This window comes from Gekko japonicus, unplaced genomic scaffold (genome assembly GCF_001447785.1).
Source record: "Gekko japonicus isolate JY-2015 unplaced genomic scaffold, Gekko_japonicus_V1.1 scaffold3195, whole genome shotgun sequence".
Lineage (NCBI taxonomy): Eukaryota > Metazoa > Chordata > Lepidosauria > Squamata > Gekkonidae > Gekko > Gekko japonicus.
Window position 1 is genome coordinate 49,214 of NW_015177109.1, and position 19,569 is coordinate 68,782.

The following is a 19,569-nucleotide window of genomic DNA, read 5'->3' on the forward strand; positions in this document are numbered from 1 at the left end:
CCCAATAGACTACAGAAGGTCAGTAAGTGTACCTGACTTCCAGTAGATATAGATTTGGTTCACAGATTTGTAGTCCCCCAGGAACAAGCATGTGTTGTTGTCGGCCACTCGTCTCTCAAAGCAAAACGCTGTTTAAATCCAGCCATGTGACGATGCCCCTTTCTGCACTCTCCTTTTAATTCATGTTCACCGCGGTGTCCTCCAAGCAATTCGGCACTAAAACCGAATTCGGCCATTCTTTTCAATCCAAGGGTGGTTCCTCCCCCCCATTCTGCACTAAAATCGAGTTCAACCTTTTTATTCCGGGTTTCTTCCCCCTTCTGCATTACATTCCCTCCCTTCAGTGGTCAATCCGGTTTCAGTCTGCTGTTGCCCCGGATTATATGGATGATGTTTTGCCGTGGACTTAAATTGCCTTGTCTCAAACACTGAGAAAATCCAGAGCGGCAGGCAGATGCGGAAAGGGCCGATATTGAAAAAGCCGTCATGGTGCAGATCCTCTGTGAGCTCAGGCATAATTAACTCTCCCTCTGAAGCACGGAGACTCACACACTTCTCCAATTCATCTCCCTCTTCAGGTATGAGAAACTAGCCTGCAGTCTTGAACCCCCTGGTCAAATGCAGTAGGGAATGAACACTGGTTTCTCTCTGTGCCGTGGCATCTTAAATTAACCTGGGACAGGAAATCCATTCTACAGGAAGCTGATAAAAGTCCCCTGACCACAGCTGGGCAGATGGGATGAGATGAAAAGAAGGACGAATGGCAGGACAGCTTGGAGGGCGGGGCAAGGAAGTGCCATCTTCCTCTGTGGTTTCTTGAAAATGCCACCAGACACAAAAAGGGGAAGCCATCAGTGTTCCCTCTAAGCTGAGTTAGTGGGAGTTAGCTCACCGTTTTTTAGCCTCCGGCTCACATGTTTTTGTCATAACTCAGGAAGGCTGGCTCCAGAGCAAACTAATTGATGCAGCAGCCAAATCGCTCACTCACAACTTTAATGTCAGTAGCTCACAAAGTAGAATTATTGCTCACAAGACTCCACATCTTAGACAGAACATTGGAAGCCATGTGATAATTTTTTGAGATGGAAAAGTCACCACCAAGTAATCTTTTCATCACTAGGTTTTTTGATACCTTCTAACTCTTCCCCCCCTCCCCCTGGCACCCTAAAGGGTTTTGTTCACTGCTTATATTACAGGCCTCTGTATACTTTGTGCTAAGGAAAACCATTGAAATCCTGCACAAAATGCAGTTATGCGAATGGAGCCATTTTGCAGCATTGAGTTTATACTACTTAGAAGGAAGCATGTGACCACCAGCAATCCTAATTTACCCCATCCCGCTCTAGCACGGGACTCTTTTCCGTATGTCACATGTACATTTTTCAAACCGACCTTCATAAGGCCTAGAAACATCCTCTTTTTTGAAAAGAAAGAAAGCTAAGAGTCTCAGGATGTTAAATTCTTATTGTAAAATTCCCTTCCTGCATGGAGTTATAGGTGATGGCGTAGTGACAGCCCTACTTATATTGTAAACCCCGCAAAAGGAGGCGGGGATCGAAATGAACGCATGCACATTTCCCCAAGTGAATGATGTCCACCAGTTGACAAAGTGAAATTTGATGATGGAGAATTCTTGACACTTTCTCCAATGATCATGCTTCCCTGTTTCACAAACTAATAAGGGTTTTGGAGTTAGCCCAAATCACTGTGGGACAATATAGCAGCCACAGTGTTACATTCCAATACAAAAACCGTATTACCAAACAGGCCAAAGGGAATTCATGCCAGTTCCAGCCAGGTCTTTTTTTGTTGTTTTTGCACATCCGATCCATGTCTTTATTTCCACAGACCCCTGGACACTTGAAATCTATCACAGGCTGTCTCAGGGTCATCCCCAGAAGAGACTACAGGTAATGCATTCTGATGCAATTTAGAGAATCTGCTTTGTCAAAGGTCAAATCCAAGGTGAGTCTAGTCCCTTACCAAATCATCTTGATATGTTTGCTCCATGTTCCCATTGGATACCATGTCCTGCAGTTTTGGGTCTGCAAAGCAGCCCTTTCTAAGGTTTTCCTGTATAAGCTGATTTTAATTGTACAGGGTCATGGAAAAGTCAAGCCTTGGTAAATTAGCCACATTTGTAATTCTTGAGTTGCAACTTCCAATGGTTTTTGCACGTGAACTGTTAGCAGATAGAACTTTCTGCACTTTCTTTCCAACAAAGCCATAAGAAGAGCCATGCTGGATCAGACCAAAGGCCCATCTAGTCCATCAATCTGTTCACACAGTGGTCGACCAGCTACCTGTAAGAAGCTCACAAACAAGAAGACTGCATCTTGCCTGTGCTCCCCAGCAATAGATTTAAAGAGGTATACTGCCTCTGGTACTGGAGGGAATCCATTAGTCTACTTATATTGTAAACCCCCCAAAAGGAGGCGAGGATCGAAATGAACGCATGCACATTTTCCCAAGTGAATGATATCCACCAGTTGACAAAGTGAAATTTAAAGATAGAGGATTCTTGACACTTTCTCCAATGATCATCATGCTTCCCTGTTCCACAAACTAATAAGGGTTTTGGAGTTAGCCTCTTCTTTTAAAGCCTTCCAAGTTGGCCCTCATCACCACATTTTGTGGCAGCGAGTTCCACAAATTAACTATGCACTGTCTGAAGAAATACTTCCTTTTGTCTGACCTGAATCACCTGCCTTTCAGCTGCAGTGGTGGACTCTGGATTCTAGTATTATGGGAGAAGGAGAAAAGTTTCTCCACATCCAGTTTGAGATTCTTGATTTGAGACTTACTACTTAGTGTCTCTGAAGTGCCACTGAAGTCTGGCCATGAACCTTCCCAGTCTTGTGATCAGCTCTTGCATCTACCACAGACAATGAGTCCTATCTACCGTTACACATTTAAGAGATATATTCAACTACATAAGTGCAAAAAGAAGATGAACTGCAATGATTCTGTATTTTATATAAACTAGTCAGTTTATGATCTGAATAACCACATCCTATGGGGATACTACTTTTTCTCCAGTATCGGATTGGATGTGGTGCTTTAACTGGGAAAAAGCAGTATAGTTTAGGGGTGAGGTGTCTGTCATATGGTTATATTAAGCAATTCAATCTGAGAAGAAAGGACATTTTTGTTCAGGATTCCATCACTGTGGGTGGACTGGCAGCCACAGTGATACAGGCCCATACAAAAAGCCCTTTGGAGACCAGGAGGGGAAATCACTGAGTTGACTCTAACTGCATCTCAGCAAAAAGTGATGAGTATAAAACTACGGCCACCTCCCGTAATTTTATTCTCAGCATCTGGCACTTGGGGGGCATAACTGTGTCTGTGTTGTCTATTTAGCTTTATTTAGGGGACCGACAGCCTGCCTCAAAGTGTTCCCACAGTAAAAAATAATCTAGCAATAAAATCATAAAAACAACATCAAAATTAGGGACTCGAAAACAGCACTCAGCAGCTTAAAATAATACCAAGGAATGGGCCACAAAAACATGGCTAAAAATAATGCGGCACTTTGGTTAAAAGCCCGGGGGGAGGAGAAATGTTTGGACCCGCCTAAGGAGTCACAGTAAAGTCGTTGCTACTGGACTACAAAGGACTCGTGAGGGAGCAGATATCCCACCTGTCATTGGTCCCTGCTTTCTCTTACTTCTCCCCCCATTGTCTCCTCCTCCTCCTTCCCCCACTGGCTTCCCCCACCAGCACCTCCTACTTCACTTCAGCCCTCTGTCCCCATCACCTCTTATTCTCCTCATCCCTGCCAGTTTGGTGTACTGGTTAAGTGCGCGGACTCTAATCTGGGAGAACCTGGTTTGATTCCCCACTCCTCCACTTGCAGCTGCTGGATGACCTTGGGCAAGCCAGAGTTCTGTCAGAGCTGTTCTCTCAAGGGCAGTTCTTGAAAGAGCTCTCTCAGTCCCACCTTCCTCATGGGGTGTCTGTTGTGGGGAGGGGAAGGGAAAGGAGGTTGTAAGCTGCTCTGAGACTCTGAGTGAAGGGCGGAGTATAAATCCAATCTCCTCCTCCTCCTCCTCCTCCTCCTCCTCTTCTTCTTCTCCCCCACCCACTTTCCCAACCATGCTTCTCTCCTTCCCCCTCTCCTGCCACTGCTTTCACTTCCCTTCTCTGGGCCACTCCTGACTTTTTCTCCATCACCTGCAGGGGTCATTTCATAGAAAAAGAGGTGCAGGAACTCATTAGCATAACTCATTAGCATAACTTATTTGCATATGCAACACCCCCTGACATCACTGGAAGTGTGTCAGAAAGCAACACCCACCGCTCAGGCTCCACTGGACTGTTTTGGATTGCTAGCTATTGGGGGGGGGGGGAACATGCAGATCTTTCCTCACAGAGGAGGGAGAGCTTGTACCTGAATAAAACTTGGTCTTAAAGGTGCCACTGGACTGTTTTGGACCGGGGGCGGGCGGGGGGAGCTCTGCAACCTACCTGGCTGCTTCTTGCTCTGACTGAGGGCTGCTGGGAGCAGGGGGTGGGACTTGTTGCATGTGCTCGCCCCCTGGGCTCTTTACTGCTGGAGCTCCGCTCCTGTGCGCTCCTGCAGGAAATGACCCCTGGTCACCTGGTTTGCTTGTCAGCCACGATATGCCGAGCAAGCATCACAGCTCCATTGGTGAAATTGCTTCCCATTTTTAAACATTTCCTAGATTTTTTTTCTCCAACAAATTGGGAGGCTGCAGGTTTATTGTATCTTGACAGGCATCCGCTACAGGGAACACATTCATCAGGTGATTCTGGCTGCCTTGTTATGTTTGAAGCCCTAGAATAAATTTTGAGTCCAGTGGCACCTTTAAGACATGGAACCAGAACACTGAAAGGGCTACCTGCTTCTACAAGCGCCTTCTTTCCATTTGCTAAAATTTTCCTCCAATAATTTGGTTTGCCCTACTTTTTGGAGGTGGGGTGAGCTGTATAAAGAAAGGGGGCCTCCTCAGTTGTGGCACCTCATGACTAGGATGCTTTACCATCTATTGTTCATTAGAATCAAGTCCCACGTCTGTTAAATAAACTGGTACAAGTGTGTGTGTTATTTGCCATCAAGTCACCTGAGAGCCAGATTGTTGTAGTGGTTAAGAGGGCAAACTCTAATCTGGGAGAACCGGTTTTGATTCCCCCACTCCTCCACATGCAGCAGCTGGTGTGACCTTGGGTCAATCACAAGTGATTTCAGAGCTGATCTCTCAAGAGCAGTTCTCAAAAGAGCTCTCTCAGCCCCACCCACCTCACATAGTGTCTGTTGTGGTGAGGGGAAGGGAAAGGAGACTGTGAGCTGCTCTGAGACCCCGAGGGATGGGCAGGGTATAAATCCAATCTCTTCTTCTTCTTTGTCTTCCAACTTATAGCAACCCTATGAGTTAATGACCTCCAAAACATTCAATCATTAACAGCCCCGCTCATGGTATGTACGTGGAGTTTTTTTCTCCACCACCTCACCCTTTGGGAACAGTGCTATTGCTCTCGTGCTATCTTTTACTATTATTTTGATGCTGCTTGAAGCTTATATTCAGTGCTACTACTGTAAGCATTCTGGAGATACTGGCTGATTTCGCACTAGAGCTGCCTCGATGTTGCGCCACCATTTGCCCCAATACTATTGGTCAATGTCACACCCGAAGCTGCGGGGCTGCATTTTAAAGAAGAAGAAGAAGAAGATGATGATGATGAAGATGATGAAGATGAAGATGAAGATGATGAAGAAGATGATGAAGAAGATGATGAAGAAGATGATGAAGAAGATGATGAAGAAGATGATGAAGAAGATGATGAAGAAGATGATGAAGAAGATGATGAAGAAGATGATGAAGAAGATGATGAAGAAGATGATGAAGAAGATGATGAAGAAGATGATGAAGAAGATGATGAAGAAGATTTCCCCCGCAGTTTCGTGATCCTGTTTTTTGAGGATCACGAAACTGCGGAGGAAATCGGTCGAAGTCGCGGGTCAAATGTAGCCCCCCAGCTTCAGGTGTGAAATTGACCAATAGTATCAGGGCAAACAGCGGCACAACATTGACGCAGCTCTTGTGCGAAATCAGCCACTGCCTTAGTAATGCCACTGTGATTGGGAAAGGGTGGTTTCCCCTCTTATCCTAGTGAAAGCACTGCACTTCTCACACCGTACCAGAAGGTGACAGCATTTCATATACAAAAGGAGAAACCTCCATGTGTTTAAAGGTGTGGCACAATGTTGGCGTGTATAAAACCACTTCGGCACCTGTGAACAGCCTTGCCTGTTTTGCCTCTGAACTGCTTCAGCTTGTGGCAAGGGAGTCATGCACACTTGCTGCCAATGTTAGAATTTCACTCCGTTTCACGTTTTGGTATGCCCCATTGCGATGTCTCAGATGACTTTGCCTTGGTGCGCCCGGAACTGAATTGTGAGTACATCAGTCATTGCCCACCCGCTGAACACTTCTACAACTAGGGTTCCCAAGTACTTACCGCAATCCGGCAGGGGACACATGCTCCCCAGCCGGAACATTCCTCCCTGTAACGCACCATGCCGTCACCAGGAAGTGATGCTGGGCAACGCTCTGACTGTGTTTTTCTGCTTTCTCTGCTGTGTGAACCTACAAGCTGGGACCCAAGTGAGTACCCTCTTCCCATTCTGCAAGCAAACAAGGAAGAACCTAACCTACCTCACAGGGTTGTTGTGAGGATGACATGGAGGAGAGAAGGCTGTAGGCCACCTTGGGTCCTCATTGGGGGAAAAGGCAGGGTACAAATGAAGTCAATAAAATAAACTTTCTATCAGCTCCTACTGGAGGGAAAGTGGCACGGTGTAACCAAGGCTCCCTCTAAGCTGTGGAGTCTTGTGAGCAAAAATTCTACTTTGTGAGCCAGTGGCATTAAAGCTGTGAGTGAGCGATTTGGCTACTGCATAAATCAGTTTGCTCTGGAGCCGTCCTGCCTGAGCGAAGACAAAAAATGTTTGAGCTGGAGGCTAAAAAACTGTGAGCTGGCTCACACTAACACAGCTTAGAGGGAACACTGTGTAACCCAGTCTTGTCAGATATGGAATCTAAGCAGGGTTGGTACTGGGATGGGAGACCACCCAGGACCAATGTTCCCTCTAAGCTGTGGAATCTTGTGAGCAAAAATTCTGCTTTGTGAGTTACTGGCTTTAAAGTTGTGAGCCAGCGATTTGGCTACTGCATAAATCAGTTTGCTCTGGAGCCATCCTTCCTGAGCGAAGACAAAAATCTGTGAGCTGGAGGCTAAAAAATTGTGAGCTAGCTCACACTAACTCAGCTTAGAGGGAACACTGCCCAGGACAGCACTGTGGAAGAAGCCGATGGCGAACCACCTCTGCTTCCCACTTGCCTTGAAAGCCCCTTGCTGGGGTCATCCTAAGTCAGTTGTGACTTGACAGGACATACCAGCTCATATCAAGGTCCCCATCTGTGGGAGCAGTAAGTGGACTATGAAGGCCCCACCAGAATGGCAACCAGATCTCAAATGTGGCATACAAATTTCCTAAATTAATGAATTGTGTTGTAAAGAGAAAGAGAAGGAGACCCACCTTCAACGTCACTGGCGAAGAAGAAGACCCCCTTCGTGTTAAATTGGCCGTTCATCCAAGCCGGGCGGGGGTTTTCGACTGACTGTATACCACGGTGTATGGAGCTGGCTACCACACTGTTACGATGCTTATCAAAAACCTGCACCCTGTAGGCCAGGCCTGTGCTGCACACGTGAGCTGCACATAACACACCAGGGGTGTTTTGTGGCATCCCACGGACTCCTCGGTCCTCCTCATTTTCCTGCTGTCCAGGAATGTACTGGCTGGTGGGCTTAGCTTGGCCTCGCATGTCACAAGTTACTCAAGGAAATGTGTCACTCCATAAGGCAGCTGCGTGGGAAAGACTTCTACCCATCTCTATGAAGTCTTGCCAGGAGATTTGGCACAGTTCTGCAGCACCGTGCTAGATGGGGCGGCAGTGGCTACCACAGTGAAAAGAACCCCGTCAAAAAGCCGGGCTCATTACGCTTGCCTTTTCGGCTGAGCACCAACAAAAATCATGCAGTGAAATATATCAGCTTTCGGCTGAAATCGCGTCTGTCTGAAATTTTGCAAAACAGAAGTCTCTGAATTGCAAAAAAAAAAGAGTTCACATGTTACTTTGAAACTCTGTCTTGAGGCTGAGTGATCCCTGTGACCGCCTGTGCATATTACAAAAGTAATAAAGCAGCTACCAGACCTATCTGGTAATTTCAGTCAATTTCCAGATAATTTCCAGTCAATTAATGCCACAGTTTTGAAATAATTGGGTGGGCTGGAGTGCTTATTATACCTCATTGCTTTTATTGTTGTCTTCACTGTGTTTTGCAGCCCGAGTCATAACAGCAAAGCCTTATCCAGCAAAACATGGAAGAATCGAAAGGTTGCTACTGCAAAAGTTGTCATGTGATTTGACAACGGCTGCTGGAAATTTTGCCACACGCAGAGTACTTTTTTTGTCTTCATCTCTAAGTAACCAGGATGATTTTACCTTGTTACTTATGGCATGTTTATTATACCTTATTGCTAAAAATATGCAGTTCTATATGCAGTGTCTACTGTTTACTTCAAAAAGGGACCATGACTAGCCATGGATTGCCCGAGATAACCAATAATTGCAGCTATCTTGCATATTCTTTTATTCATCCAACATCTCCAAAAAATTTATTCCCACCTATTTATTTATTCCCATCTATTTGATTGGACACCTCTGTTTAGTCATAGATTCTAAAAGTGATATAAATCTGAAGATGTTCTCTTTTTTAATATGAAACATCACAGTGCTTAGCTACCAGGTTGAGAACACATACACACTCATTTAACATTTGTGCCAACAGATTGTACACATGACTGTGTCCTGGCAGCAAGAACAGTAACAGAGACCACGCCAAAAGTTGCATCCATTCATAAATTCTACAAACTTTTATCCAAACACAGCTACATTTGTGCTTTTACCTAATACAGAGTCACTGTACAAACTACAAACTTGAAGGATTTTCTACAAACTACAAGTTTTCTACAAACTACAAACTTGAAGAATACAAACTTGAAGAATACAAAAGGCCACTGAAAGACATGCAATATTAACGATCGAAGGAAAGTTTCCATCAGTTTCTACCAATCATCCAAGACTCTGCTAGAATCACTCAAGTTATTTGTCTCATGTCTACTTTGGGGGAATGTGTCCCATAAGAGCAAATATCTTACACCTGTGGTACTACGGAGCAAAAGTCAGAGAAGCAGTAGCTGACCTCTCGCTCTCACTCTCTGTCTAGCAGAGATTATTAATCCTCCATATTTGTCAAGCCATGTATCATAGTGTACAGCTGGAGTAGCGGCTACCACAGTGATGTAAACTTGGTCAAAAACCTATTCAGATAATCATCTGGATGTAAAGCCATACCTGCTAAGCCTTTTGGCCTAAAAAGGGATGTTTCTGTTTTCCAGAATGTCAGCAGAAATTAGACTGCTTTCAAGCAGGCAAATCTACTTCTTTGTATTCACTGTGACATCAGCTACTTTCATTGAATTGAAGGCCATTGCTGAAGATCCCCCAAGGACTTTTCTTCCCCTTCATTTTGCATTGGCTCCCATGGTTATAGGGGGATGCCTCCACAAGGAGGGGACTCAGAAGACCCATCAAGTCCCTGGATCAATCCTCAAATACACGTACTACAATGGATGTCTCCTCGAATTAGCTAGACTTAGTGTGAAACCAGATGTTCACAAGCCGACGTACATCTCAGAATTCTGACTGCTGGTTCCTTATTACTCACACACACACACACACACATACGACTGCTGATCTGCAGGAGTGAAGGAACTGTAGGACGTTCATCATGCATATTCATCACTGAAAGTCTTGTTCCAACCTTACTTTATGTTCAGGACCAAGCCACAAATGGTTTAAATTTAAGATTAGTTATGTTCATGAAACCCTTGACCTGGATAGCCTAGGCTGGCCTGACCTTATCAGCTCTTGGAAGTTAAGTAGAATTGGCCCTGGTTAGTATTTGGAAGGGAGACGAGCAGCAAATACCAGGATCCCTGTGCAGAGCCAAGCAATGGTAAGACCACCTCTGAATGTCTCTTGCCTTGAAAACGGGACGGGGTCACCATAAGTCAACTGTCACTTGACAGTAAAGAAAAAATTGTTAATAAGGCTAGATGATATGATTTGAAGATAATTTTCTGTAGAATTAATATTCCTTGTTTTTGTATGGGGACCTATCACTGTGCTCCTGGGGACAGCACTGTGACTAACACTCATACAAATTCTCCCATGCCCAAAAGGAGAAGTAGGGAAGAAGAACATAATGTAAGATAGGTGAAGTTCAATAGGGCCACCACATCAATCATGAAATGTGTGAAGCAGCTCTTGACTTGGAACTGAAATGAGGCAAGCCAATTTCTCTCTTTCTCTTTTGGTCTTCTTCAATAAACGGTCAAAATGTTTTATAGAAACCCCACAGTTTTCCATACAGACCTCTCTCTGGGTTCACATAATACAGCATGACTCAGAATTCGAGGTAGAAAATCTTGGATAAAGTCTTCCCTCAACCGTGATGTTAGCTGGGCAGGTCACTGTCCCTTAGCCCATGCCCCAAAAGCTGATCCTGAAACTGTGAAGTACTGGCCTACCTGACAGAGTTCTTGTGCGGATCTATATTCCAACCCATCTCAAGCTCTGTAAGGAAGAAAGGTGGCTAATAAATGCAGGGCTCTTTTTGTAGAAAAAGCCCAGCAGGAACTCATTAGCATAATAGGTCACACCCAACAGCAGAAACTCATTAGCATATTGGGTCACACCCCTGACAGCACAGCTCATTAGCACATTAGGCCACACCCCCATGTTACCAGAAGTATGGTCATCCAGCCACACCCATCTTTTGCTTCTTATTCTGTTTACCTTCTTTGTTGTCAAAACCCAGGGCTTTTTTTGTAGCAGGAACTCCTTTGCATGCTAGGCCACACACCCCTAATGTAGCCAATCCTAATGAGTTTCTGCTGTTGGGTGTGGCCTATTATGCTAATGAGTTCCTGCTGGGCGTGGCCAACTTGGGAGCCAGCCCGAACTCCGTTCCTGTGCGTTCCTGCCCAAAAATAGCCCTGAATAAATGTATTAAATCCAAAATAAACAAATACTGCAAACAGGTTTATGAAATACTTTGAACGTTCTGTCACTATTATGACATGACTACCGCTTTACTTATTCAACATACATTTGTGTATTTTAGTGGATTTTGGCCCCACCCTGGATGGTCCATGTTAGCCCAGTCCCATCAGATGTCAGAAACCAAGCAGAGTTTGCCCTGGTGAGTACTTGGATGGGAGACCACCAAGGAAGGTCCAGAGTTGCTATGCAGAGGCCAGCAATGGCAAACCATCTCGGTTCATCTCCTGCCTTGAAACCCCCTACGGGGTTACTGTAAGTCATCAGCAACTTGATGGTACTTTCCACTACCATATTTATTTTTTTATTTCAAATTATCTCACCAATCTGGTCCTCCACATGACTTGACACTAAAAATCAGAAATGAGAACTTGAAAGCACATATATCCCAGTTACAAATGATAAAATACTAGAAATAATCAAATCGGCTATCAAAGAGACAAGGTTTTATCCCGCCAACCCAGCAGCTCGAAATAAACATCAAGTAGAGAAATGGGTACCTGTCTTAGAGGCAGGGGGCACCCTCCTCCTGGTTCCGTGCCAGGAGGTTAACGGCGGCGACAAGAGAAGCAAGAGAGAAGCGGCAACGAGAAGGCGGCGAGGAAGAACAATGGCGGTCCGGCAACCGTGGAGGCAACATCGGGCGGAGGCGGGGCCAAACAACGCAGCTGCGAGGCGACGCGACGCGGCTGGAGCCTGAGGGACGAATAGCCGAGCCGCAGTACGACAAGCAGCGTGCGGAAGGAAGCCCGCCGAGGATTGCCAGCTACCCGGGAGTGCCGAGACTATGCCTGGAACTGCCTTGAGCCGCCGGAAAGTGTGGAAAAAAGAAGAAAGGAAAAACCCGCTGTCTGGGTGCCGTTAGGTAACCCCCCCCTCGCACAAATTGTGGCCTTAGTTAGGATCGCCATCCCTGTGTGAACTGTGCATGACGTTAGGTGCGCATCTCTTTGTTCACCAACCAGTGCTCCATTCAGCAGCTTTAAACATTACATATCGGTACACAGCTGCAACATTTCTCATTCCAAACTAAGCCCCTGGGCACCAGCCACCCAATCCTCTTCCTCTAGGTTATACTATGTAGTCTCGGAACCACAACAGAAGTTCTTGTCAGGGTTTGTATCATTGTGGAGACTACAGCGGCACAGTGATTTGGAACCATGCAAATACCAGCTTGCAGCCACCAAGAAAACACATCCTGGGATGAAGGAACTTCATTTGGCCTTCAAAAAAGATGGAGACAAGGGATATTGCACGGTTTCCTAAGCCAGGCATCTGTCTTATGTAAATATGTTCCCCAGCCCAACCAAAAAAACCAGTACTTCATTGATCACATTTCCGTGTCACCCTCCTCCCAACCAAGATGCACATGGGATTGACCTTTGTTATCATCATATCAAAAGTACTGCCTGACCCAAGACCACTCAAGCTTCAGATGCATCTGAGGTTTCCCAAATCCAGCCCCATAATTCTACCCTATATGACCCATTGCCTCACTTTGAGTAGTTCCTGGGCAGAACAATGGAGGCTGGCTGTACAGAGATGGGGTCATAAAAACAGACACAGAAAGCAAAACACAAACTAGTTAGGCCAAACTGTGCAGAGCTAAAACAATATATTTGGCAGTCATCAATACATTAACCATAGAATCATAGAGTTGGAAGGGCCCTCCGGGGTCATCTAGTCCAACCCCCTGGACAATGCAGGAAATTCACAAATACCTCCCCCCCCCCCCAAACCAATGAAGAGCCGTTTCCAGTGAATGGGCACAATTCTATGATTCACCATCAGTAGAACGGAATCACAGGACTGACAAAACACACACGTTCCCTTCCTGTTCATCTATGTTTCTCTCTTCATAGGTAAAGGTAAAGGTTCCCTTGCTTGAAAGCCAGTCGAGTCCGGCTCTAGGGTTGCGGTGCTCATCTTCGTTTCAAAGCCGAAGAGCCAGCGCTGTCCGAAGACGTTTCCGTGGTCATGTGGCCGGCATGACTAAACACCAAGGCGCACGGAACGCTGTTCCCTTCCCACCGAAGTGGTGCCTATTTATCTACTTGCAAGTTCTTGCTTTCGAACTGCTAGGTTGGCAGGAGCTGGAACTAGAGACGGGAGCTCACTCCGTCATGCGGCACACTCGGGTCTTGAACTGCTGAACTACCGACCTTCCAGAGCCTGCAGTTCAGCGTCTTAACCACTTGAGCCACCGCAGCTCCTCTCTCTTCATATCCTTACATAAATATTTGTCTGCTTAATTCTTGATATTCTGTCCATACCTCAGCGCCAAACACGCTGTGCCCTGTGCCTTCCCCTCTCTCTGTCTCAGCATCTCTGGATATGCCATGCCAACTTAGCTCCAAGGTAGTCTTTAAAAGCAAGGCACCGGGGCATTCACAATCAATCCTGGACAGGAAATCTATTTTAGTTCCGTTTCCTCCCACAATTTAATCAAGAAGCTGCTAAAGACCCCTGAGACTGGTTGGGCAAATGAGAGGAGAAGGAAGTACCAAAGGAGAGCACTGGCTGGGCGACGGGGCCGTGGAAAGAGCAACACTCTGTCGTTTCTCAAAAAATGAGCTCTGTTGGATACTACCTTGAGCTTGCAAGATGGGAACTGGGTTCAATTCATACAACCACTTTTTATTGATCAATCTGTTTCAATATCTCTACCCCGCCGTTCCTCTTGGCCCAAGGCAGCTTGCAAGTAATAATTAACACATTGCAAATTAAAACCAAGTAAAGGAGAGAGAACTATTGCAAACTGACGTCCTCCTGGGTATTCCTGTCACAAAGGCATAACAGCCCGGGAAGTGAGTCCACTGGGAGCAGCATTTGTGCAAAATGGGGAAATGGACATTCGACCTCTCCTTCTCCCCATAGTCATTTTGTGGACAACCCTGCTACATGACTAACCCATCTTCCTCAGCACCTGCTGCTCGAAGTAATGTTCTTTGAATCTGGGATCTTGTGTGTGCGAAACATGTGCCCCAGCATGGACTTACAGCACCTTCCCATGGAATTCATAAGTAAGTAAAGCGAGGACTCAGCCAAAACCAGAGATCATTTATGCAAGCTGTGGACACTCTGAAGGCAAACCTAGATGGTGACATTACTTGGTGAGAAAGCAGCTTGAGAAAGGAGCCACCCCACCACTGCTCAGCCAGACACGAAGATTTCAGACAACTATGTACCACAGTGCTTACGGGAACTACCACAGTGAAATGCAGTGTATCAAAAAGGTAGGACCAGGTGTCATTTCCTGCAGGAGCACACAGGAGCGGAGCTCCGGCAATAAAGAGCCCAGGGGGCGGGCACATGCAACAAGCCCCATCCCCAGCTCCCAGCAGCCTTCAGTCAGAGCAAGAAGCAGCCAAGTAAGTTGCAGAGCTTCCCCAGGCCCCCGAGTCCAAAACAGTCCAGTGGTACCTTTAAGACCAAGTTTTATTCATGTACAAGCTCTCCCTCCTCTGTGAGGACAGATCTGCACGTCCCCCCCCCATAGCTAGCAATCCAAAACAGTCCAGTGGAGTCTGAGCGGTGGGTGTTGCCTTCTGACACACTTCTGGTGATGTCAGGGGGTGTGGCATATGCAAATAAGTTATGCTGATGAGTTACGCTAATGAGCTCCTGCACCTCCTTTTCTACGAAATGACCCCTGGGTAGGACCATCAACAGGGCTGCTCGGATTCCTTGCCCCTCTGGTCCTGTTTCCTGCCATGGCTCCTGCCGCCATCGGGAGAATAAGGATGGGCAGGAAATGACACTGGCAATGGTGTGACATCACTTCCGAGTGATGTCTGTACTCTCTAGGAATTGCCAGTGTAGAAAGAGTGAAAGACTAGGACCTTAGGCGAACCAGATTCGAATCCCCACTTCGATCATGGCAGTTCGCTGGGCGACTTTGGGCCCATCACAACCTCTCATCCTGGCCTACCTCACAGGGTGGTGGTTGTGAGAAAATGGAGGAGGGAAGAAGGATGTTCAAAGCTGCTATGAGTCCTGACTAGAAAGAAAAGTGGGATTTAAATAAATAAAAAGCAGGATATAAATAAATAAATGCAACAATAAATGCATGCCTAGTATAAGCCTTCTTTCTTTGCTGTCTGCCCGTCAAGAACTATAAAAGATGGGGGGAGGGGTTACAGGCAGGGCTATTTTGGGGCAGGAACGCACAGGAACGGAGTTCCGGCTGGCTTCCAAGTTGGCCACGGCCAGCAGGAACTCATTAGCATATTAGGCCACACCCAACAGCAGGAACTCATTAGGATTGGCTACATTAGGGGTGTGTGGCCTAACATGCAAAGGAGTTCCTGCTATCAAAAAAGCCCTGGGTTTTGACAACAAACAAGGTAAACAGAATAAGAAGCAAAAGATGGGTGTGGCTGGATGAGCACACTTCTGGTAACATGGGTGTGTGGCCTAATATGCCAATGAGTTTCTGCTGCTGGGTGTGGCCTATTTTGCTAATGAGTTCCTGCTGGGTGTTTTCTACAAAAAAAGCCCTGGTTACAGGCAATGCTCCCTCTAGGCTGTGGAGTCTTGTGAGCAAAAATTCTACTTTGTAAGCGGCTAGCATTAAAGTTGTGAGTGAGCAATTTGGCTACTGCATAAATGACTTTGCTCTGGAGCCGTCCTTCCTGAGCTGAGACAAAAATGCGTGAGTCAGAGGCTAAACAACTGTGAACTAGCTCATACTGACTCAGCTTAGAGGGAACATTGGTTACAGGCTACAAGAAATGGCTGGTGGACTACATGCCACTTGGTAGAGCACAAGATGCTCAGGCATGTGCTAAACCGAGACAATCACTCCATGAGGCAACTACACCGGAAACAACCCACCAAGACTATATCCTTCCAGCGGATTTTGCAAGGCTCTGAAGCATGGTGGTAATTGGGGTAGCAGCTACCACAGTGAAATGAGCCCTATCGAAAAGGTGGCCACATGCTGCACGTTGTTGATATAGTGCCACTCGGGAAATTGTTAAAAAAAATTAAATTTGAAATGCAAACGTCACTGTGAGATGTAGAAGTACAGAATGCTTCTAAAACAAAAGAAACCTTAAATCAATCAAGTATCCACCTTCCAAATTCAGTTCTTTTAGACTTTGTTGTTGTTGTTTTTAAATCTCCCTAAAGTCAACCACACTAATAACTGTGAACATTAAAAAAACAAACAAACCAAGAATGTTGCAAGGGTGACTTAGAAACATTGACCATCCGAGATCCTTTCAGCTCTTCTCCATTCTTATTCTCATTCTTTGAAGGGCCACATCCCCCTGCTAGAACCTCACCTGCCTCAGATGCGATCGTACACAAACCTGTTCGGATGTGCCTGAATGAACGCATATGTGCCTATTTGCACCATTATGCTGCTTTTTTTTTTTTGCATGATTACAGTGTGTTTTACAACTGTATTCCTACCACAAACCAATTCAATCCGAAGAGGTTCCTATGGCTTTACTAGGGGCTCTTTTTGTAGCAGGAACTCCTTTGCATATTAGGCAACATACCCCTAATGTAGCCAATCCTCCAAGAGTTTACAGTAGCCCCTGTAAGAAGAGCTCTGTAAACTCTTGGAGAATTGGCTACATTAGGGGTGTGTCACCTAATACGCAAAGGAGTTCCTGCTACAAAAAGAGCCCTGCCGGGCGGCGGGGATCACTTTTCATGGCTACCTTTTAGAATCCCATCTGAAAACAGCAAATACCTTATGCATGTGATCCATAATAAAAAAGTCAGATTGGATTTCTATTCACAGACATGCTTTGTCAGTCCCCTGGTCGGAATGTGGGACTCCCCTGCACCCAGGTCCTGTTGTCTGCCACCTCTCCACGGTGCAATGGGATAAAAATATTTTAAAAATCAGTGTCATGCGTGCCATTGCATCATTTCCAGGGGAAACCAAAAGTGGCAGAGGGTAGCGCTAGGAATTGCCGGAAGCTGTATGGTTTTTGAGTTTTGGGTGATTTCTACAGCTCCCTTACATACCTTTTGGGTTTTCCCAGGAAGTGACATAGTGGCACACGTGACTTTGTAGGCCCCTCCTATGTCTCTGCCCCCCCATCATCTGCCCCCCCGTCATCTATTTTGTCAAGCCATGTATCATGGTGTAGACTGGTAGCTGGAACTACCACATTGATGGGCGCTCTATCAAAAACCTGCTCTGAATATCAGCGGGCTACTGGATTATATGCTGGGCCTGTATATCATTCATATTAAGACAATGCTTTACATTCATCTATCACTAACCACTCGAGTCAGAAGAAGTTAAATTGGTTAGACAAGCCTCATACTGGAATAAGTGGATTCATCATCACTTTTCTCAGTTCTGTCCAGGAATAGCGATTATCTCACACCTGGTGCACTGTAGGCTCCAGTCAGAGCAGATGTCCTTCTGAATGTTTCATATTTGTTAAGCTATGTATCATGGTGCATACTATGGTGGGGGCTACCACAGTGATGGATGCTCAGTCAAAAACCAGCTCTGGTTATACAGGGGCCAAGAGTTCCCATACTAAATGCATTTATCACTGTCTAGAAAACAATACTTTTCAATAAGGTAAAGGTAAAGGTAAAGGTTCCCTTGCTCGAAAGCCAGTCGAGTCCGACTCTAGGGTTGCGGTACTCATCTCCGTTTCAAAGCCAAAGAGCCAGTGCTGTCCGAAGACATTTCCGTGGTCATGTGGCCGGCATGACTCAACACCAAGGCGCACGGAACGCTGTGACCTTCCCACCGAAGTGGTACCTATTTATCTACTTGCAATTTCTTGCTTTCGAACTGCTAGGTTGGAACTAGAGACGGGAGCTCACTCCGTCATGCGGCACACTCGGGTCTTGAACTACTGACCTTCCACAGCTACATCAAACAGTTGCCAACCATCCAAGACAGAAAAGGCCCCACTGGCTTTTCTATATTCATCCTAGAATAAATGGTTCCTTCATCATCTTTTAGAATTCTGAGAATAGCAAATCTCTTTCGTGTGGGGTTTCACGGGCCAAGATCATAATGGGTAGGGTTTCCAACCCTTAGTTGAAATTGCTGAAGAGTTAGAGAGCTTGTGGGGCAGGGATTTGGGAAGAAAGGGACCTCAGAAGGATAGGGTGCCATAAAGTCCACCCTCCAAAGCAGCCATTTTTCTCGATGTGAACTTATCTCTGTATTGTGGAGATCAGTTGTAATTCTGGGCAATCACCAGGCCCCACCTGGAGGATGGCAATTGTACTATCTCAGATATTTGAACAGCATTCCTGAATCCTCCATATTTGTCCAGCCATACATCATGGTGGATACTATTATGATGGGAGCTACCACAGTGAAGAACGCTCTGTCAAAAACTCTGATTAGCAATGGACTCCTGGATCTCACACTATGTCTGCTTCACCACTCACATGCAGACAAAACTTTCCAATATGCAACATTCAACTATCACAAGCCATCCAGGTCAGAAAAGGCTCCACTAGCAACATGAAGTTGAGCAAACTTCAGAGGATGGCAGAAGACCGGAAGGCCTGGCGTGATCTGGTCCATGGGGTTGCGAAGAGTCGGACTCGACTGTGCGACTGAACAGCAAAAACGGTCGCAGGATGACCATCTTAGAATTCTATCAGAGAATCGAAAAACTCTTACATCTCAGCTAGCATGGGCCAAAGTCAGAGGAGATATCCTGCCTCATATCTCTGAACAACATTCCTGAATCCTTCATATTTGTCCAGCCATACATCATGGTGGATACTATTATGGTGGGAGCTACCACAGTGATGAATGTTCAGTCAAAAACTCTGATTAGCAATGGATTCCTGGATCCCACGCTATGTCTGTTTCACGACTCACATGAAGATAAAACTTTCTAATACATGATATTCAACTCTGACCAACCACCCAGGTCAGAAAAGGCTCCACTAGCTTGCTGTTCCTCCTCCAGAAAGCAACAATCCCAGAATGACCATCTTAGAATTCTATCAGAGAATCGGAAAACTCTTACCTCTCAGCTACCATGGGCCAAAGTCAGAGGAGATATCCTCCCTCATATCTCTGAACAACATTCCTGAATCCTTCATATTTGTCCAGCCATACATCATGGTGGATACTATTATGATGGGAGCTACCACAGTGAAGAACGCTCTGTCAAAAACTCTGATTAGCAATGGACTCCTGGATCTCACACTATGTCTGCTTCACCACTCACATGCAGACAAAACTTTCCAATATGCAACATTCAACTATCACAAGCCATCCAGGTCAGAAAAGGCTCCACTAGCAACATGAAGTTGAGCAAACTTCAGAGGATGGCAGAAGACCGGAAGGCCTGGCGTGATCTGGTCCATGGGGTTGCGAAGAGTCGGACTCGACTGTGCG

General features: G+C 45.8%; 1 protein-coding gene across 1 annotated transcript in view; it reads left to right on the top strand.

Annotated features, from left to right (window-relative positions):
- Positions 1-19,569, top strand: part of LOC107124795 — a 161,361-nt gene that overhangs the window by 40,249 nt on the left and 101,543 nt on the right. Inside the window, exon 5 of the mRNA XM_015428304.1 lies at positions 16,094-16,109. Coding sequence (XP_015283790.1) covers positions 16,094-16,109 — 16 coding nt within the window. The remainder of the gene's footprint in view (positions 1-16,093; positions 16,110-19,569) is intronic.